Here is a 22319-nt window from a genome sequence, read left to right as displayed (position 1 = left end):
CTCCTAATTTTCCTAAACTTGCAGTTTTTTAAGCTTATTCCACTTCAGCTCTTTAATATGTAGTGTTCATTTGTCTTTCCATATCACACCAACATCTTTGTCTTATTCTTTCTCGGTTTCATAGTCCATGAAGTTTTTTTTTTTTTTTGCATTATTATGGGTTGAAATTATGTAAAAACTCGGGCTTAATTAAGTTCTAGTATTTAGTACTGAAAGAGGCTATTGCGCCAGTGAGCATGTTCATACATTATAAGAATTTTGAGTTTGTAAACCAAAATCATATTCTTTACCATATGTTCAAAACACTGTGAAGAAGAAAGAAAAGGCTTTATATTTTAAAAATGTTTTTCTTCATCTCAAAGGCAAACGGTTAGAGAAAATCAAACCTAAGCTTAGAAAACACACCTCTTTTATTTTTTAGTCAAGCAATAACGTCTCTTGATTTATCTGGGAGTACCTTTAAGACATCTCTTCCATCCCACACCTTTGCTCTGTGCGATTCTATGGCAGTAATATTTACGCTTGACTCCACGTTGCATAAAATTACTCCTTTCAGCATAAACTTCAGTCTTCAGTGTGCTTTTCTCTGCAAGAGGAGGTGAGTGATTCCATGGCGGATCTGCTTGGTTTTTACACTGTAAATGATGGGGTTCATCACGGGAGGTGCCAGCAAGTAGATATTGGCCATGAGAACATGAACCAGTGGAGAGGCATGCTTGGCAAAGCGGTGAGTCATAGACACACCAGCCATGGGGACATAGAGAACCAGAACAGCCAGCATGTGGGACAGACAGTTGTTGAGAGCCCGGAGTCGCTCAGTCCAAGTGGCTGTGTTCAAGATGCTTTTCAGGATAAGTGCATAGGAGGTTACAACGAGCAGAGGGTCCAACACAATAATGAGCAGGACCAGAGCAAATCCATGCCAGCTGTTGACCTTGATGTCAGCACAGACCAGGTGAATCATATCCTGGTGGAGGCGGTAAGAATGAGAAAGAAGGTGTGGATGGCAAAAGGGCAGGCGCTTGAGCAGGAGAAGGGAGGGAAGGACAGCCAAGACACTGCGGCAAATGATGGCCAACCCAGTTCTACCAGTGACCTCATTGGTGAGGATGGAGACCTAGTGGAGTGGGTGGCAGATGGCCACATAACGGTCAAAGGACATGGCCAATAGAACAGATGATTCCGCAAAGGAGAACCCATGGAGAAAGAACAATTGGGCAAAGCAGGCCTCAAAGCCGATTTTCCGAATGTTGAACCAGAGAAGCTGCATGACGTGGGCAGTGTGGTGAGAGTAAGACCCAGGTCAGTGAGGGCCAGCATGGAGAGGAAGAGGTACATTGGCTGGTGGAGAGATGGCTCTGTGCGGATGACGGTGAGGATAGTGATGTTGCCCATGATAGACATAGTGTAGAGGCAGCAGAAGGGGATGGAGATCCAGAGATGGTCAGCCTCAAATGCAGGGATGCCCGCGAGGATGAAGTAGAAAGGATTGTGAGTGGTGTTGGTTACTTCTGACATGCTTGATGGATGTAACATACAGAATCTGCATTCCATATTAAGAACAGCATCAATATGATAGCATTGCTCATTCAACCAGTACAATCAAGAAGGATATGCTGCAGATTGTTTCCAAGAAATGTAATACTGAGTCATTCAACAACCAGAAGCCAAATACCAAGGATTCTTCTCCCATAAATGTCTATTCAAGATAAACTCATTTCTTTCAACTTGTATTTCTTTCGATGTGCACAAAATTTAACTATATATTTCCTCTGGTCATACACTCTGATGACTGTTGTATCTGTGCACATCTACCTACATTATGATTTATTAACTGAAACTAATCTTATTGGGATTTTAAACAAACAAACAAACAAACAAACAAACTCAAAGTTTTGTCTCTGTTCTACCTGACTGAGGTCACAGAAAGGTGTTTTGTGATATTTACTCAGATGAAATCATGTTTAAATTAGAAACTATCAAGATGACTTCCAAGTATCTTGCTTTAGCAATTTTGTGGATTAAATTGACAATTATTCTCTTATGGAGCATTGGAGTAGAACAGAAGTCTGGAGGCACTATCACAGGTTTATGTGTGTGCACAAAGAGTTTAATATTCATAGGGATAGTTCACAGGAAGTGGTACATAGATGGATAGTACATAGGTCCAATAAGACAGGGAGAAATCATGGGAACTTACATTTTGCAAGTAGCTGAGAATCTAGGAGTTGATATGATGCTGTGGACCAGAACTTCAGATAAGGAAGAAGGAAGGGAGGGTAGAGAGGAAGGAAAGTTCAGGCAGACTAAGCCCAATTCATAAGGAAATCTAAAATTTAGCAATTAGATACAAATGAAAGAGGAAACAAAGAGAACTGTATGAAAAGAATTTTTCAGAGATGTTTCTGTGATGGAAACATTCACAAAGGCATTTTAGTGTCAGTAGAGTAATGGGAAGAGAAGCGAAGATGAAATGGTCCAAGTGGGGAATTAATGCGAAGCTTTGGAGAGCTTTGGAGACTACGTATCCTCAAAGGGCTGTATCCTGCCTCCAGAGGATGAATGCAGGTCTCATTCTTTAAACCCAACAATGAATGGGTCTCAATGTTCGCACTGATCTGAAAATAAAAGCTATGATATTTTTACCAGGAGAAAACATGCTATTTAATTATTTTTTATAATTATGGAGTACTGTAACCTCACTAACCCTAAGAGATCCATAAATGCCAAATTTACAAGTCTGGGAAAATTCACTTAAGAGTTTGAATAGCATCAGCAGCACCAGAAACAACAACAACATGAAACTGGGGGAAATAATAAGCTGGGTGCGGCAACAGACTCCTGTAATCTCGGCACTCACAGAGGCAGGCAGATCTTTTTGAGGCCAGCCTTTTCTACAGAGCAAGTCCAGGAAAACCGAGGCTACACAGAGAAACCCTGTCTTGAAAAAAAAATTGGGGGAAATAGAAAACAGAAAATAAAAACATAAATGGATGTCTTTCAGTTAGGAAAAGAAAGAAAAAAGGATTAAAATATTTAGAAGTTGTGTTTCCCTGTAAGTTAATATTTAAAGCATAGGGAACCCACTTGAAAACTGAGCAGACAATGGGCCTCCTTTGAACAGGGGGTCTAGGTCCTCTCCATGCATGGTCCTTAGTTGGAGTATCATCAGTCTCTGCAGGCCCTGCTGGCCCCCAGCATTTTGGCTCTGTTGTTCTCCTTGTGGAGGTCTTGTCCCCTCCAGGTCTTGCTATCTCCCTCTTTTTCCATAAGGATTCTGGCACTGTGCCCAACGTTTGGCTACGAGTCTCAGTATCACCTTCGAAACCCTGGTGGGTAGAGTCTTTCAGAGGTCCTCTGTGCAAGGCTCCTGTCCTGTTCCTTGTCTTCTCCTACTTCTTAGGTCTATCCTTTTTGCCCTTCTGAATGAGGATTAAGCAACTTCCCTAGGGTCCTCCTTGTTGTTTAGCTTCCTTAGAACTATAGATTTTTAGTATGTTTATCCTGTATTATATAGCTAATATACACTTATAAGTGTATATCATATTATACTTATAAGTGAGAATATATCATATGTGCCTTTCTGCTGTTCCCTAGTAAGGGGAACAGGGACTGTCTCTGACATGAACTCAGTGGCAGGCACTTTGATCACTTGCCCCTGTGGGGTGCAGCCTTACCAGGCCACAGAGGAAGATGATGCAGGCAGCCTTCATGATACCTCATAAGCTAGAGTCAGATAGAAGGAGAGGAGGTCCTCCCCTATCAGGGGACTAGGAAAGGCCATAAAGAGAGAAGAGGGAGAGTGGGTGGGACTGGGAGGAGATGAGGAAGGGGGCTGCAGCGGGGATACAAAGTGAATAAATTATAATAAATAAATATATAAGTAAAATTAAATTTTAGAAATAAAAAGAAGACCAACAGAGCCAACTAACCAGGGGCTGGTGGTCTGGAGGAAACTGAAGCACCAACCAAAGAACTTGCATGAACTGGAGCTTTGCCCCCTACAGAGAAGTGGCTGGTGGGCAGCTCGGGCTTCTCACGATTCCCTGGTAAGGGGACCAGGGACTGTCTCCAACTTGGACTATGTTGCTTTCCTTTTGATCACTTCCCCCTGGCAGGGCAGCCTCTCCAGGCCACAGGGGAAGAGGAGTACTCGGTTCTGGTTTGACTTGATATGCTGGGGTGGGCTGGTGGGGGGCTATTTTTTTCTGAGGACTAGAGAAGGGATGGGAAGAAAGTGAGGGTGGGTGGGAAATAAAGAAACTAATTATAAAGAAAAATATTTAAAACATAGAAAATGCGATTCATTAAAAAAATGCCCAGATTGGTCTACAAAGTAGTGCAGGACAGCACTGGCTACACAGAAAAACCCTGTCTTGAAAAACCAAAGAGAGAGAGAGAGAGAGAGAGAGAGAGAGAGAGAGAGAGAAAGAGAGAGAGAATAAATATTAACAAATATTAACGAATGAAATTTTCATAAGAAAGAAAATTATAGAGAAGTTATAGACACCAGTGAGAATGAACAACAGAATGGCGAAGAATAAGAATTCCTATAATCCATAAATCAAAAGTTGAGTGGTGGTGGCTAAGGCTTGTGACGCGCCTCTAGTACTGGGTATTAATAATCTTCATCAATAGATTTGTTATTAATATTTAACCACTTAGAAAACACTCTAAACAAAACCATGCTAACTAGAGAGGTATCAGGCCGTTTGCAAAAATCTAAAGGAACGAAATCTGAGAGAAATCGTGTTGGTGCCTCCACCCGTCAGCACTGTGCAAAGACAAGATTGTTCACACAAGCAGGAAATGACCCCAGCACAGTGGCTCCTTGAGGCTGTCTAGCCTGATTCCAGACAGTTCCTCAGGCACTCTACTCTGCTGACTCAGGCACGCTTTTTTTTTTTTTTTTTGCTTTGTTTCTTTTTTCTTTTCTTTTCTTTTCTTTTCTTTTCTTTTCTTTTGTCTTCTTTCTTTCTTTCTTTCTTTCTTTCTTTCTTTCTTTCTTTCTTTCTTTCTTTCTTTCTTTCTTTCTTTCTCTTTCTTTCTAGACAGAGTTTCTCTGTGTAGCCCTTGCTGTTCTCTGTGCTAAGATAGGAAACCAGCCTCTGCTATGAATATGAATCCTCTGTAGCCCTGCAGAGATGGGCCTGTCTGTAGGTATGGTGGGAACTGAGGTAGAAAGGGGTGAAAACCAGTGCCTTGGAGGGAGGCTGGAGCTTCCACAGGCTTTAAGCCAGGCAATACGCTGTTACTACGGGGCTTAGCAGAGTGGCTGTGGGCAGCGAACCTCTAGAAGAAGTATGGAATTAGTGGACAACACAGTTTCTAAAGGTGAGAATGTACTTGTGTGTGTTTACAACTTTGTGAGTGTGAGCAGCCGTGTGTGAGTAAGAACATGTGTTTGAGCACGAACATGCATGTGTGACACCCCGGGCAGATCTAAAGCCAGCGGACATGTGTTAAGAAGAAACGTGGACAGATGGAAGCAAAGGAGAACAGAAAAGATGACAGAAAGAGGGGATATCATAAGGAAGCAACAGAGGTATCATCCAATGAAAGCCACTTTTTAGGGCAGGATTCTGGTGGCACAGACCAGCACACGCAGGTTCCATGGAGCATGGGATAAGGGGCACCTGAGCCCCTCTTAGCGTGCATGGGAGTATGTGATTCATATCTGCAGAAACTGTTTCATGTTTCTTACCTGCCACATTTCCCACCAGCCCCGCCTCCCCGTCTCCGTGGCACACCCCAGAAGCATCTGCCTAATCCCCCCTTGTCTCCATGCAATCCTCCCTGCCCTGAAGTCACCAGCTTCTCCTCTTATTGCTACCCATTTCAGGAGAGTCGTCCAGCCTCACTGAGTACTCACTGTGTTCTTTCAGTGACCTTTGCTTTCTGTTCTCTGGCCCATGTCTGCATGTGGTTTTTATGTTACTGAAGGTCTCAGGCAGTATGTAGGAGTCCAGTGGGGAGATCTCCCCAGTTCCCTACAGGAACAGGCAGAATGTGCTCTGAGACCTCAGTCCTCAAGGGAGAGAACTGGGTATTGTGAAGCTGGAAATCTGAGCATTCGGACCGGAGAGTGCAGGATTTGCTCCCGGTTTGAAACATACTTTCCAGAAAATTAGTGCAAAGTTCTGTAAGGATGGGCTACCATAGGGGTCAAGGGCAGAAGTTAAATTTTAAGTCTTACGCTGACCCAGGAAGGAGTGTGTTTATTTCTTAGGAGAAATTCTAGTCTTGAACCTCAGATTTTTGTTCAATTTATTGAAAAAGTTCTTACCATTCAAGTTTAAACTTAAAGTGCAAAAGTTATTTATGTGAATTCCAATTCTGACTGCTTGTAAAAACAAGTTTAGGGCAGAGATAAGATGATTTGAAATTATTATAAAGATGTGAAGGCAAGGAATAAAATTGTTTGTCTTCAGTGAAGGCAGACTCCTAGCTTGAAAAAGAAAAACTGAATAGTAGCAACATACACCACTGTCAGTGACATCTCCTACACATTCCGTGTGTAGCAAATGAGGAAGCAAACGAGGAAGCTGACACTTGGAAACGCCACGGCCCTGGGCCCTCTGAGCTTAAGTAAGCACGGCCTCTCCAAGTAAGCGTGTCCTAAAGGAGGTTTGTCTCCGTGACTGTTGGTCTCCCTCTCATTCTTGTTTTGGGGACTGTCCAGTGTTGGAAATAAATTACCCATCAACATTGTTGTGTCACGAATACAATCAGACTCAGAACTGATGTAGCCTGCAAATGGCGAGAGGTGTCCAGATCTTCTGGGAGACTCACAAGTCTTTAGGCAAATGGGTTGTCCCCTCACAGTGGCCAGCAGGGGGGAACGGTTATGGCATAGGGCACACATTACTTCCTTTCCAGGAAGGCAGGGTCTCTCTGCAGACATGAAGGGGCTGTTTATAGTATATGAAAACAATGGTCACATAGTTTATATAGTTAAAAACAATAACCAGTGTAATAAAATTGAGAGACAGCTTTGTATTTGTCATATTAGCAAAACCCAAGAATATTGAAAGACTCTGGTTGGCAGATAAATAGATGTGAACTGTTTTGGGGATAATGACAATACTTTACCTACCCAAACTATAACTTTTCAGAAGTCTTTTCTTAGCAATTCCTTCTTCAGAAATCACATTTACATATGTATTTATCTACATAAAAATTGGCACATATGTATGAGAACTTTTGACTACAATACTACTTATAAGACTATATAAAAACAGATACACTGGGAACCTACAAATACACTCTCATAAACACAATATACCAGAATTCCATGAATCATGTGGATATAAAAATACATGCCAAAGCTTTTTCACATACCGACTATGAGTGATCTCAAAGACATATGCATACATTAAACACTGAGTGGAGGACAATGCACATTTTCAATGGAAAACAGTGTTAGAGGCAAATGACTCTCCCTTACAGTGATCTTCTGAAAGCTGTTGAATACAAGGTGCTTGATCTCCTCCCCTCCCCCCAAGAAAGTACGGCTCTCTTCTCAGAGTGGAGGGGAGTGATGAGTGCCACCTAGAGACATCTGACTTAGGAGTTTTGTGTCACTTTACTTATTTGTCAATTATTTTAGGCGGTTCCATATAGTACAGATTGACCTCAAGTCTGCTCTGCAGCTGAGGATGACCCTGAGCTTCGGCTTCTTTTGCCTCTGCTTCCCAAGGGCTGGGATTACAAGTTTGCAGCACCACACCCATTATGTAAGGTACACAGATCGTGAACTCAAGACTTGATGACGTTAAGCAAGCATACAACCAACTGAGCTACACTCCTAGGCAACGGGAAACTTTATTTAGTCTGCACTTATTCCTAGCCGCTGCCGCTAAGCTGTGATTTAGATGTTCATTGTAAAAGATCCTTTTTTTTTTTTATAATTACAGGCCCAATGTGCACATCATTTATTACAAATACAATATGCATGTATAAACACATCAATGTGGAAATATAATAACTTGAAGTGGTTTTTGATGTTTAGAGAGATAAAACAGAATGACTAAAATGTGGACAAAAAGTAAATATGTTTGATATGCACCTATGTTGGGAGACTCAAAATTTCAACAGCCTGAGATATTGGGGTATCAATAGTGCAGGGCCTGAATATTTACGATGCAAACCCCAGAACTGAAAGTCAGCGGATAAGATTTTCATTTTCTACTACATTGTTGACAACCTCACCCATCATCTCTTTTGTATCCCTCTAAATATGGATGCTTTCCTTCAGATTATTTAAATATTTTCCCTCTTAATTTCTTGGGCCAAGAAATAACCTCCTTTTCTTTGCTCTGGTTCTCTATGGGAAAGCTCTTTTTTGTGCATTTGCTAGCTTGATTTCTCTTTACAATTTTAAGTCACTGTCCTCTACAGAGTTCCAGTGCCAGACAGTGGCTTTGAGTTAGCCTGTATTCGTAGTCAACTGTAGATTCCCAGTGTAGATGGATGCAAGCATGGGAAATGGAAACTTGGAGGTCAGGTCACAGTCATAACTTTTACAGGAAGTCCTTGTCAGTCATCACAGTCCTTAAAATGCAACAGAAGCAAGATTTTAAATGTTTAAGTTCATATTCAGTCTTTTATTTGTGTTTACTCATATATTGGATCCTATAAATTCTGACTAAAATGATTCTAAAGTTCCTTCTTGGAAGTACAAAGTGTGGCAGAAAGAGAAAATTTATGGAGAAAATACTTGCTCAGCTCCATGAGTGAAGAAACCTGTTCTCCTTTGTCACGGCTCAATCTTGATGGTCTATACTTGTGTTCAGTACATTCCATTTGGCCGAATGACAGTAAAACCAAGGTGTTTGATTTTTTGCTCCATTGACATATGCTAAGTGTTAATAGCTGTTGTTCTAAAGTCTGACCCAACTAGAGGGAAATAGTAGCTCTTGGTTCTATATGCTTGAATAAGATACTTATTCACTGTGTTTTTATATAAAGAATAAACATTATGCTAATGCTACTGAAGGTTTTGTGAAGAATCACTGAAAGAATAGTGTATCCACTGCATATTGTTCCTCAGTAATCTTGACTCATACGTATAATTATCTAACTCATCTGAAGAGTCACATTCAACAACATAAACAGCATATGACGGGGAAGGCTTTTTCTCTGCATCTGTGTGGAGCAACTTCAGTATCTGTACACTGCATAAGATTCATAACGTTAGGGGACCCTGGTGTGGGCCCCGGTGAGGCTGGCAAACGGCAAGTCAGTGTCTGCGTGAGGAACATCTTTGAACTGCCTGCGGCTCCAGAATCAGTTTACCCACTGTGGAATCCGGAGATTCAGGACGCTTTAATGCTGTTCATTTTCTCTTTTCCTGGTGTACGGAGTGCAGGAGGTTTCTCTTTCAAGCATCAGTTTAATTTTCCTGATGAAGAACGTGGTGTTTGATTGTTTTGGCGTTCCTGCCCCAGCTCTGCAAGGTAAAGTATTGAGGCATGCATGCCGCACAACACGGCATATCATACCAAAGATTTTTCAAACTGACCCATCACAAAAGCTCATTTCTACTTATTCCATTGTAGATCATTACCAGACTCTAATTCCCTTTTACTAGATGCTGGGCTTTTAAAAATATTTATTTTGTATTAATTATGTGTATATGTCTTGTTAAAGTACAAATGGTTATGGAGGCCAGAGGAGTCTGAAACCTTTCCACTTGGAGTTGAAGACAGTGGTGAGCTGCCCAGTGTGGGTGCTGGAAGCAGGACATGGGTTCTGTGTGACAGCAATATGCACTCTTCACCACCAAGCATCCTCAGAGCTCCTTGATATCAGCGTACTCTTATGTCAGTTACAGAATATAAACTGGGACGACATGTGACTACAGAAACTAACCCCTCCCCCCCACAAACACCCTTTAAAACATCTTCCATTAAACTCTGAGCCTCTTCTCCGACAGCATTCGGACAATGCCACGACGGATCTCCTTGGTTCTAATGCTGTAGACGATGGGGTTGATGACAGGCGGGAAAAAGAGGTAAGCGTTTGCCATCATGGTGTGCAGTAGAGGGGACACATGAGGTGCAAAGCGATGTACCATGGACAAGCCAATCATCGGTACGTAATAAGCAAGCACAGCACAGACATGTGAGCCACATGTGTGGAGCGCTTTCTTCCTCCCTTCTCCAGTGGCGATGCCGAGTACAGTGTGGAGTATAAGCCCATAGGACACCACAATGAGCAATGAATCTAGCCCAAAAGTGGAGGTAACAATGAAGAGTCCATAGATATTGTTGATAGAAATGTCCCCACAAGGTAGATGGATAAGGTTGGGATGGAGACAGTAGGAGTGAGAGAGGGCATTATGGCCACAGAAGGGCAGTCTCCTTAACAGCATAGGCAATGGAGCCATTAGAATAACACTTTTCAGTCCAATGACAGCTCCTGTGCCAAAGATGCGAGGCAGTGTCAAGATGGCTGTGTAACGTAGCGGGCTGTAGATGGCCACAAAGCGGTCCACAGACATGGCTAGCAACACCGCTGACTCCATAATGGAGAAAGAGTGGATGAAAAACATTTGGAGAAGGCACGCTTCAAAGGTAATTTCTGCAGTATCAAAGAGGAAGATGCCGAGCACCGTTGGCAGAGTGGAGGCGGAGACCCCGACTTCAGCCAGTGCCAGCATGGCAAGAAAGAGGTGCATGGGCTGGTGCAGGGAAGCGTCTGTTCTGATGACGTGAAGGATGGCGCCATTCCCCAGGAAGATGCTGATGTACATCAGGCAGAAGGGGACCGATATCCAGATGTGCTCTGCCTCCAGTCCTGGGATGCCAACCAGAATGAATGTTGTAGGTAAGAACCCCAGAGAGCTATTAGAGTTCTTCATGTTGAAATCTCATCCCATGGAGGCGGTGCCACCTCAAAGGTTAGAAAAAAAATCTAGTGAGATTATAGTATGTTGGGAAAACAAAACAACACACTGGGCATCAGGAAAAGAGAATTAAAAAAATCAAATTTTGATCATGTGAGCAATCATTTCCTATTTGAAATTGACAGATGATTCCCACGCAGATGTTTTCACCGTGAATAAGTGTCTGTCTCTATCATAAGGAAATTGTAGATGAAAAGTATACATTCCAACTGCAGTGGATCTCAGATCAGTTAAGAGGAAAATGATTAGTTCATGCCGGTGTGGACTTTCCTGCCTGTAGGAAGCTACTAGGGAGGCAAACCTATACACAATCCCAGAATAAGTTATTAGTTGATGTTTGTAATAGGTAGATAAATTTTATTGATAAATATTTAAGCACAAGACAACTGCTTTAAAATTCCCAATGAATAGGTAGTGAATAATGCGGGACTGAGGCAAGGCTGAGATCATGGCAATGAATGCAGCTTGGAGCAAATAACTAGAAAGACTATGCAGATGACCAGGTGATTGAGAAAGGGTTAGGAACCAGGTTGGCTGATTTGTAAAAGTCTGTATGGCTCATGAAAATACTGTGATGATAACATGTAGACTCTTTTGACTGATAGTCTTTATATATATAACTGCTAAACTTATCCATTAGGATTTCTTTGTCTTAGACAAATCACTGAACTCACAACAGCAGCAATAGTTAGAGTCTACACACACTTTCTTTTTTTGAAGCTCCTTTTACTATTATTACTGCTGTTGTTGTTACACACCCTACATACATAAATACATATATATGCACAATCATATAAATACCACCTGCTGAGTTGTTTTTGCTGTTTGTATATTTCTTGTTTCAGGGCTGACCTGTCTGCAATGGACAACCAGTATAGGGATTCATTCCAAGGAGAGGTTAATTCTCCATCTCCCAGTAGTCATTAGTTGCCTATAGTTCTTTGTCTAGGAGTGAGACCCCACGAAATCCCCCTTTCCATGTTAGCACAAGCATGGATATTGCCAGTGTTCTGGTCTTATTTACGTAGCTCTTTCAAGTAGAGACTGTTTTGCAGCAGACTTCTTACTAGTCTCCTCTTACACTCCTTCTACCCAACCTTCTGCACTATTCCCCAAGTCACAGAAGCAGGAGCAGTGCTGTGGATGCATTTGTTATTTAGGCTACCCACAGTTCAGCGGGCTCTGCACTGTACCCAGCTAGAAGGAAGGAGAGGAAGACCTCCCCTATCAATGGACTTGGGGAGGGCCATGCGTGAAGAAAGGGGAGGGAGGGGCTTATGGGGAGATACAAAGTGAATAAAGTGTAATTAATAAATAAAATTAAAAAAATAAAAAATTTAAAAAAAGAGCAAATGAAAAATTGCTCACAAAACAGCGGGTTTTCCTTAAGGTCCACTGAATAGGAGGGAAACCATGCCTGGTACCAGAAACATAGCGAGTTTCTCAGGATTAGTATGGACCCTAGATAAGAATCTGCTGCCACCACTTTGCTAGACCAGAATAACTCCCTGATACATTGTAATCTTACTCTTATACCCACAGGTCAGTGTAGCTACCACCCCTCATCAAAGAAACCTCTCTTTACAGCGTCATGGAAAACCATAGTTACACACACTTTCAATAAATGTTTTTCTGGGCAGGAAATGCTGTCAGCAAATGAGAAACCACCTTTTAGCAGAGCATTTTCTGGGCCAGTAGAGGGCTACAAGAGCATCCTAGACAGGGAGGGTAGAAGGGGCTTTTTTTTTTTTTTTTTTTTTTTACAGATTTTAGTATGTTTATTCTGTCTTATAGGTCTAGTATCCACTTATTTTTTATTTTTTTTAACTTTTTTTATTAATTACACTTTATTCATTTTGTATCCCCCCATAAGCCCCTCCCTCCTCCCCTCCCAATCCCACCCTCCCTCCCCTTTCTGCATGCATGCCCCTCCCCAAGTCCACTGATAGGGGAGGTTCTCCTCTCCTTTCTGATCTTAGTCTATCAGTTCTCGTCAAAAGTGGCTGCATTGTCCTCTTCTGTGGAGCAGCCTTAGAAGGGGCTTCTTGTGGGAGAATTTTAACTCACTTACAAATGTGCTCTCTCTCTGTCTCTGTCTCTCTCTCTGCCTCTGTCTGTCTCTCTCTCCAATCCCCTGCATATCTACTCACACATGCACAAGCCTAACTTAAAAATTTCCTGATGCAAATTCTTTTATAGCCACTGCCGTAGAGAGAATCCGTTATTCTACACTAGTCATTGCTATGTTCTTTCTTCCTGGCTGACCTGTACGCAATTAGCATTTCTCTTCACAAATCACCATATATGATGGAGAAAGCATAGAGTGCTGGGCTTACTCTGGAAACCTCTGTAACTTTTAACCATAAAACACAGAGAGATCACATACTTCTGACACTGTTAAGACACACCAAGCATCCTGAAGTCCTCTCCTCAGGTATATAATTAATGTTATATAATATAATATAATATAATATAATATAATATAATATAATATAATATAATATAATATAATATAATATAATATAATATAATATAATATAATATAATATTGTAGGATGGAAAATTTGGGGCTCTATGAAAGAATCCTAGGGGAATTTGATTTCCTTTTGAAAGTCGGAGAAAACTTTACTTAGAGAGTGACATTTCTGCTCTGACCAGCAGGAAGTTTCCGGCTCAAGTGGCGATGTTAGCTGCGTCCTGCAGGCGTGTCTAACTTGCCGGTGGGACGCACACAGCTGAGGGTAGCTCTGCCTGTGAACCAGCACAAGTTCACGAACTAACTTGAAACATTGCATGATTTCTATGTTTTAACTGTGAAGTTTGTAAATAACGACACCGTATGCAACCTCGAAGGGAGGAACGTGCCTGACAGAGACAAACACTGCCACAGCCCATGTGCCACATAGCATTTTTGCCAAACACTGAATAAAGGCACTGAGAAGATCAAAATTGTGGATACACAGGGATATTAAAAAGCATCGTCTTTATAACCTTTTATGAAAATATCAAAGAGAGCAATGAAAAGGTACATTTTCCTCCTGCACATAGGATCCCTGGTACTCATCACTCTCTGATGCAGTTTAGCTCAGCAGGGATCAGATTTGGGAAAGGTCTGTATGGTGAGCTGTGCTGCCACTTAAGGTGGAGAGACTCAGGGGCAGATCGGTGACCCCAGGGAAAGTGATCACGAATTCCCCAAAATGTGTTAAAACACAAACCTCAACAATTAGCTTCCTAAGCGGACCAAATATTAACCTCCTGGACAGAACAGCTCCTCTTCTTGACTTTACTAAATCCTTGACCTACTGCAGCCATATCCTGCCTGCCACATCTCAGAAAACTTGATAGTGGCCAGACAGATCCTGGTAGACTCTGGGAACAAGAGACCCTCTTTTTTTAATTTTCTTATCTCTTTGTTCTCTGTTGATTTTGTTTTCTATCTCTCTTGCATTTTTGCTTCTTTTTCATTCTTGTTCTCCCATCTGCAAACATTCTTAATACATTTGTTCTCCTGAGTTTAGGATGTGTTTCAAAAGTTGCGAGGTGATAAAAGGGATCATTTAGCTATGAGGATTAAAAACAAACAGCATAGACTAGAAGAACAATATAGAAAATATCAGCAGAAAGACAAGACTGTGATGCACCGAAGCCCACAGACCTGGCACAGGCCACCGTGGGAGGTGACTCCAAAGTAAAGCACGTCTTCTCCTACCTGTGTGCATATTTGTTTCTTTACTGTTAAAGGAAGCAGTGTTACTAGCTGCCTCAGACAATGGGTCAGAGTATTTTTATCTTAAACTTTCAGCAACGCGTAAATGTCAGTATCTGTTGCTCGTGTTTTCTCTTCAAAAGTATTCTCTGAGAGACTCCCCCAGTTACGTAATTAAGCTCTTCTCTCCTGTCAGTATTACTGCATTTGTGTGGGAGACAAGAAAACAAGCAAGTTTTATTGATAGATCAGCATCTGACAAGGTGCATGGGTCTCATGAGATACCTTAAGTGGTCTACAGAAGAACCATTTCTAGAACCCGTGACTCCTGATCTTGTTTTGTGAACTTGCCATTAGCTGTCTTCAGGCTTAGGAAATGCTCCTCGTCATTCCATATCCCGTGCTGAGGAAGCTAGAATGCTGTGTCTATCATTAGAAAGGTATCTGCAGAGCTTGACCTGGGGTGGAGGTTGGAATCTTTCCGAAGCTGCTTTAGGGTGCAGGGCTGGCAGACCACGGGCTTGAGCACTCACCACGCCTCAGCGCATGTGACCAAAGCAGCTCACTGTGGCAATTCCTTGGCCATGTTGTTTTGAGCTTTGTAGATCTGTGGCTAGAACGATGGCTTCCATCTTTTAAAGGCAATCAGAATCTCTGGGAGTGGAGTCACAGAGGCAGAGTCAGGTTCCCTGAAGAGCAATTATCTACATAATCATACGACTCTCTCCATAGCAAATACCCCTAAGAAAACTAAGCATGGGTAGGAAAATGAATACGGATATATTTACTTTTTATGATAAATAAATAGGTAATGTAGAGTTACTATTTGGAACACTTTGCATCCTTACAATGGAAAATGAAAGCAGACAGGTGGAGGACACTATGTTATCTGAAAACAGTCATATAGAAATTAAAGTTAGAATTAAAATGATAAAAGGCTAAGAGAAGCAAGAGAGGATGAGACGAGAATGGCCAAATATATAATTTTACAGTTAAGCAGGAAGAACAAATTCTGGTGTTCTCTATTGCATAATAGGATGACGATAGTTACCAGTAATTCATTGTCTCTTCGAAAACAGCCAACACAAAGCGTTGTGAATACCATCACCACACAGAAATGCCAAATATCTAAAGGCTGGGTATGTCACATGATCTTGATTCAACCAGTATCCAGCCTATGACTGTGTTGAAGGATCATAAAAGTATGTTTAGTTAGTGCATCAATTAAAGATAAAATACTATTTAAACATATTTTGTCTTAAAATTTATCGCAATCCAGTTGTAAGTTTCACTAAGAGTTTTTGGGAAGTGTTCTCTTTGTGCCACTAGTTTTCCAAAAGAGGAGGCTGTGTATAGTTGTATAGTTATCAAAAATGCTTTAAACGATAAGATATACACAACTATACACAAGATCTAGGTATTGTAAGTGAAGAGTGGGCTGAGAGGCTTAGAAGAAAGTGGAGAAATTAGAAGAAAATCTTTAATAAGTATCAGAACACAACAAATATGCAGAGGTGTTCTGGCATCTTACACAGACAAGACACAAAATCTATTATCCTGAAAAGAAAAAAATGTTTAAGGACCAGGTGAAACCGAATTCTGTGTATGGGAAGAGGTGATAGTTAAAAGGTATAGGTGCTATTGGAGAAGATGAGTTGCTTTCTACAAAAATCAACATGAACGTGAGTATCAATTCAGTGTTCCAGGAAGTGATAACTCATCAATTCAAGGAAATGATGAGATGTTTCCAAGAACACGGGCAGCAAAATATCCAGGTAACACACTGAAATGGCTACATTCATGCAGGCATGATACCCGGAAAACACCTTGAAGAACAGCTGTCAGTGCAGATAGCATGCTGAACAGAATTTGTCTGGCATCCTACGCAGTTTCGGAAAAGAGCTTTGAATTCATTGAGTGACAATGTACCCAAGACTAAGCATGCAGATTAGATGCAGCACAGTCACTCCAGAAAAGAGAATCAAAGTCTAGAAAAGTCCTCTCTTCCAAGGACTTTATCTTGTACACATAAGTACATGGCTGCCTGGGAGGAGACCTCACAAAGTTACTGTGGTTAATCTACTTTCAGGACAAATATATAAATGTGTATTGGAAACAAATAAACAAGCAAAAGACATGTAGAGCCAATTACAGGTCATGAAAGAAAACTATAGACTGTTTTTTAAATTTTTATTATTATTAATTACAGTTTATTCACCTTGAATTCCAGCTGCAGCCCCCTCTCTCATCCCATCCCCATCCCACCCTCCCTCCCTTTTCTTCTCCCATGCCCCTCCCCCAGTCCACTGATAGGGGAGGTCCTCCTTCCCTTCCATCTGACCCTAGTCTATCAGGTGTCATCGGGACTGGCTGCATTGTCTTCCTCTGTGGCCTGGGAAGGCTGCTCCCTCTCAGGTGGAGGTGATCAAAGAGCCAGCCACTGAGTTCATGTCAGAGATGGTCCCTGTTCCGAGTATTGGGGAACCTCTTGGACACTGAGCTGCCATGGGCTACATATGTGCACGGGTTTTAAGTTATCTCCATGCATGGTCCTTACTTGGAATATCAGTCTCAGAAAAGACCCTGTGACCAGATTTTTGGTTCTGTTGCTCTCCTTGTAGAGCTCCTGTTTTCTCCAGGTCTTTCTGTCTCCCCCTTCTTTCATTATTTGTAATAGCCAGAAGCTGGAAACAACCCAGATGCCCCTCAGTTGAGGAATAGATCCAGAAACTGTAGTAAATTTATACAATGGAATACTACTCAGCAATTAAAAACAAAGAAATCATGAAATTTGTAGGCAAATGGGATCTAGAAATGATCATCCTGAGTGAGGTGTCCCAGAAGCAGAAAGACACACATGGTACATACTCACTTATAGGTGGATATTAGACATATAATATAGTATAATCATATACTAAAACCTGTACACCTAAGGAAGCTAATCAAGAAAGAGAACCCTGGTAAGAAACCCAATCTTCATACAGAAAGGCAAACAAGATGGAGATCAGAAGAGGGAGAAAACAGGGAACAGGACAGGAGCCTACCCTAGAGGGCCTCTGAAAGGCTCTACCCAGCAGGATATCAAAACATATGCTAAGCTTCATAGCCAAACTTTTTGTAGACTGTTTTTTATTCTTTATAAAGTTAATTTATTTATTTGACACCCCGATTTCAGTTTCTCCTCCCTCTTCTCCTCCCAGTTTCTCTCTCTTCCCTCCCTTCCCCGCTATTTTCCCATTCTCCCTTTCTCTTCAGAAAAGGCTTGGGAAAATGGCAGCCTTCCATGGATATCAATCCACCTTGCCATATCAAGTTGTCGTAGGACTAAGCACATCTTCTCTTACTGAAGAAAGGCAAGGCAGCTCATTTAGAGAAAATGAATCCAAAAGGGGGCAACAGAGTCAGATACAGCTCCTGCTCCTGCTGTTAGGAGTCCTATATGAAGATCAGGCTGCACAGCTGTTACATATGTGCCAAGGCCTAGGTCCATCCCAAGTATGCTCTCTGTTTGGAGGTTCAGTCTCTGTGAGCCCCTATGGCCAGGAATCTATGAGGGTGATCCTAGCTAAGACTCCTAGCAATAGGGGATATGGAGCCTGAAATGGCCATCTCCTGTGACCAGAAAAACCTTCCAGTGGAGGGATCAGGACACCAACTCAGCCACAAAACTTTAGAGCCACAATTTCTCCTGCCAACAAGATGTGCAGGGGTAAAGATGGAGTCAAGGACTGGCCCAGCCTGAGGTCTATACCATGAGAGAGAGCCCACCTCTGACACTATTAATGATATTATGGTTTACTTTCAGACTCATTTATGAGTGAGTATATACCATGTGTGTCTTTCTGCTTCTGGGATACCTCACTCAGGATGATCTTTTCTAGATTCCACCATTTGCCTGAAAAAATTCATGATTTTATTTGTTTTTAACTGCTGATTAGTATTCAATTGTGTAAATGTACCACAATTTCTGTATCCATTCCTCAGTTGAGGGGCATCTGGGTTGTTTCCAGTTTCTGGCGATCACAAATAAAGCTGCTATGAACATAGTTGAGTAAATGTCCTTGTTGTGTACTTGCTAAGCAAGGAGGAGGACCCTGGGTAAGATGCTCAGTCCTCACTCAGAAAGCAAACAGGAAGGACATCGGAAGATGGAAAAAACCGGGAACAGGACAGGAGCCTACCACAGAGGGCCACTGAAAGACTCTACCCAGCATGGTATCAGAGCAGATGCTGAAGCTCATAGCTAAACTTTGGGCAGAGTGCAGGGAATCTTAAGAAAGAAAGGTGATATAGAAAGACCTGGAGGGGACAGGAGCTCCACAAGGAAAGCAACAGATCAAAATATTCTGGGAACAGGAGTCTTTCCTGAGACTGATACTCTAACCAAGGACCATTCATGGATATAACCTAGAACCCTTGCACAGATGTAGCCCATGGCAGCTCAATCTCCAAGTGGATTCTTTAGTAAGAAGAACAGGGACTGTCTCTGACATGAACTCAGGGGCTGGCTCTTTGATTACCTCCCCCTGAGGGCAGAGCAGCCTTACCAGGCCACAGAGGAAGATAATGCTGCCAGTCCTGGTGAGACCTGATAGGCTAGGGTCAGATGGAAGGGGAGGAGGACCTCCCCTATCAGTAGACTTGGAGAGGGCCATGGGAGGAGATGAGGGAGGGAGGGTGGAATTGGGAGAGAATGAGGGAGGGGGCTACAGCTGGGACGCAAAGTGAATAAAATGAAATTAATATAAAAAATAAAAATCCAAAAACCAAAGCAAACAACAACCAAAAAACACAAATAGTTCACAGATGACTAGTTAAATGAGAGAACAAGGAGGAAATGTACTGTTAGAAGTGAGAAAGCCCTGGTGTCCACTGGAAGTGGCTATGGTGAATAGGACAGTTGCAAATTTGGCTAAAGATGTTTAAAACAAAGTTTATTGACATCTGGTCTATTGTGTCACAATGTTGTCAGCTCAGTGCAAGTCCTTCTGAAGCTTCACACTTCAAATTCTCAGGGATGTCTAGTGTGAATCCCTATGTCTTTTGCTCTTCACCTCATCATCTCAATGTATATCTATAGTAAATTCTTGATGCCCTTTTAAAATAGCAATTTAATTAAATTTTTAAATATTTCATTAATTTATATATCTTGATCATATCTACTTCTCAGTCCTTTCTCTATCCCTAGGTCTTCCTCTAACACATTTCCCTCTCAATTTCATGTTCTTTTAAAAAAAAACAATAATAATCCATAGAGTTAATCCATGAGGCCCGTATTTGTATGTGGTGGAGACATTCACTGGGGCCCAGGCGACCCACCAAGGATCCCACCTTCATAAACAAAACTGGCTCTCCCACCCCCGGAAGCCACAGATGACCAGTAGCTCTTCAGCCAGCAATGGGGCTCCGGAGCTCTTTGTCATCCTGCTGCGGTTTTAATTGGCTTGACCTTGTGCAGGCTACCAGAGCTGCTGTGAGTTTATGAGTGTGAAAGCCACGTCAGTCCAGAAGAGGGCATTTCACGGTACTCTTTTCCGTCTGCGACTTCTTAGTCCTTTTGCTCCCCTTCTGTGATGCTCCCTAAGCCTGTGGGTTTCACATCGTTGTCCTATCTGCTGCTGAGAATTCACACTCGCTCATCCCCAGCACTCTGATCAGTTGAGTCTCTTTATAAACCATTGCCCATCAAGCTTTGCAAAATCAGCTTTTCTGATGAAGGTTGAGAACAGCACTAAATCTGTGGTATAAAGAGAGCTATTTGGAAGGCACACTGACAACAAGGCCATAAACAGCAGAACAGCCACAGTAGGTTTTCTTCCCAGAGCCTGTGACCTCTCAAATCATGGAGTTTTGACCAAGTTTATAGCATTAGGAATAAGTTTAGTCCTGTGGGGTGGCCTCCAAACTACCCCCATTTCCATAAGCAGGATGAGTAACTGTTATTTTCTAGGATATAGAAACCCGTAGATGCCCAAAATGCTTCATTCTGTCGTAAGCCATGTACATTCTCAGCTACATGGGTTTGTTTTTTTAATTGTCCCAAGGTTTGAATAGGTCTCATATCTTTATATTTATGGAGATGTTACACAGACCATGAGGAAATAAAGTTATACGAACAAAAGAAACAACTGAATAACATTTTAGAAAAAAAAAACCCAAACATATGTAAAATGGTGTTTCTGTTAGTTCTTTTCTTTACCATCATGGAATTTCCCCAAAGAGCCATTATCACAGTGAATTGAATGTGTTTTCAAAACAAGTGCACACATTGACTGATTCATCACCCTATATAATATAAAATTTGCAATTTCTTGCCTAACTCGTGCTTAACCTATCAGCTTGAAGCATCATTTTGGCTAATGTAGAATGTTTTATGGCATAGTTAAACCCGCTTATCTATCCGTTTCTGATGTGTGAGAGTCTTTTTGTTGTTGCTGAAGACTTTTTTTTTTCATACAATGTATTTTGTTCCGGGTTCCCCTCCCACACCTTTTCCCAGATCCTTCCTACTTCCACATACTCCCCCAGCTCCCCTTGTCTCTCTCTCTCTCTCTCTCTCTCTCTTTAGGAAACAAACAAGCAAACAAAAAAACCCCAAACAAACCAGAAATTATTATTATTTTTTGCTTTTCAGTTGTGTTATTGACTTTACGTTTTTTTCCATGCAGATGGACAACACTGTACTGTTGACAGAAACCTACCCTGAGTGGGAAGGCACTCTCCAAATAGAAGCAGGTAGCACAGCCCCACCTTACACAGGGAAATAACCGAGTGCCCGCCACAAATAGATCAGTAAAGGTGTGTCAGGAATACGAGGAAAAGGACATGCTGGGAACCACAGTATGAATCTCATGGAAAATAGGCGAAGTTGAGGCAAAAGGCAGAATTCATGATGATCACCTTGGTGATTAGAGAGCCCCCCATAAGAATACGGAGACAAACTGTCAACTGTAGCTCCCTAGGTTTTCTCCTGACTTCTCTCATCTCTTCCATGAACATTTCCATATCATATCAATCTCCACCCAGCCCATCGTTAATCTGCCTATTGGGCGTGGCCCATAGAAAGTCAGGGGCAAGTCAGCCAGCCTGTCCTCTGCGGTTTGGTTTAGTTGTGGTTGTTTGCTGCAGGCTAGTGGCCAATGCCTCCTCCTAAAGGGCAGTCTTCCTGTCCATTTCTTCATTGTCCTGGGCCTGTCACTTGCCACTAGCCCTCTCAGCCCTCACGGTGAGACTAGTAGACCTGTTCTACTCACACAGCCAAAACAGAATTTTCTTAAAAGGAAAAGAACACCAGATTTTTTCATTTTAGGAAGACCGTATTTGTTTGTTTGTGTGTGTGTGTGTGTGAATATATATCTGAGTGCTTCAGAGTCTTAGAAAATTGAGAAGAGGGCGTCAAACTCCCTACAGCTGGAGTTAAAGTGTGTGGATGCTGGCCACCAGACTTTCGTCTTTCTCTTTCGGTAGAGCAGTGTGTGCTCTTAAGTGATGAGCCCTGTTCTTTTCTTGTTTGAGCAAAACAAAACACACTATCTTGTATATTGCTAAAGAGAATTTTGTATTTAAGTGTCTGTCATAATAAGGAAACGGACTATACACTTCGGCCAGGGCTGAGCACCTGAACTGTTGGATTACGAACATATGAACAAAGTATCAACTTAGATTGACACACGTGGTACATGGAAATGCCTGTTCCCTATG

General features: G+C 41.9%; 2 protein-coding genes and 1 pseudogene across 2 annotated transcripts; all 3 read right to left on the bottom strand.

Moving 5' to 3' along the window:
• Positions 1-571: 571 nt before the first annotated feature.
• Positions 572-1536, bottom strand: LOC129688671 (olfactory receptor 51Q1). Its single transcript, XM_055623624.1, is given in 2 exon segments — positions 572-1272; positions 1275-1536. Coding segments are annotated over 2 exon segments (963 nt in total).
• An 8374-nt stretch (positions 1537-9910) lies between these two features.
• Positions 9911-10864, bottom strand: LOC129688674 (olfactory receptor 51J1-like). The gene has a single exon (XM_055623630.1). The coding sequence runs from the start codon at positions 10862-10864 to the stop codon at positions 9911-9913; it is 954 nt and encodes a 317-aa protein (XP_055479605.1).
• A 10505-nt stretch (positions 10865-21369) lies between these two features.
• On the bottom strand, positions 21370-22259 carry LOC129688736 (protein BEX3-like; annotated as a pseudogene).
• Positions 22260-22319: the final 60 nt, after the last annotated feature.

Source organism: Psammomys obesus, unplaced genomic scaffold (genome assembly GCF_907164565.1).
Source record: "Psammomys obesus unplaced genomic scaffold, mPsaObe1.curated_primary_1811, whole genome shotgun sequence".
Classification (NCBI taxonomy): Eukaryota; Metazoa; Chordata; class Mammalia; order Rodentia; family Muridae; genus Psammomys; species Psammomys obesus.
Note: the sequence above shows the minus strand (reverse complement) of the source record. Positions and strands in the feature narration are given on the sequence as shown.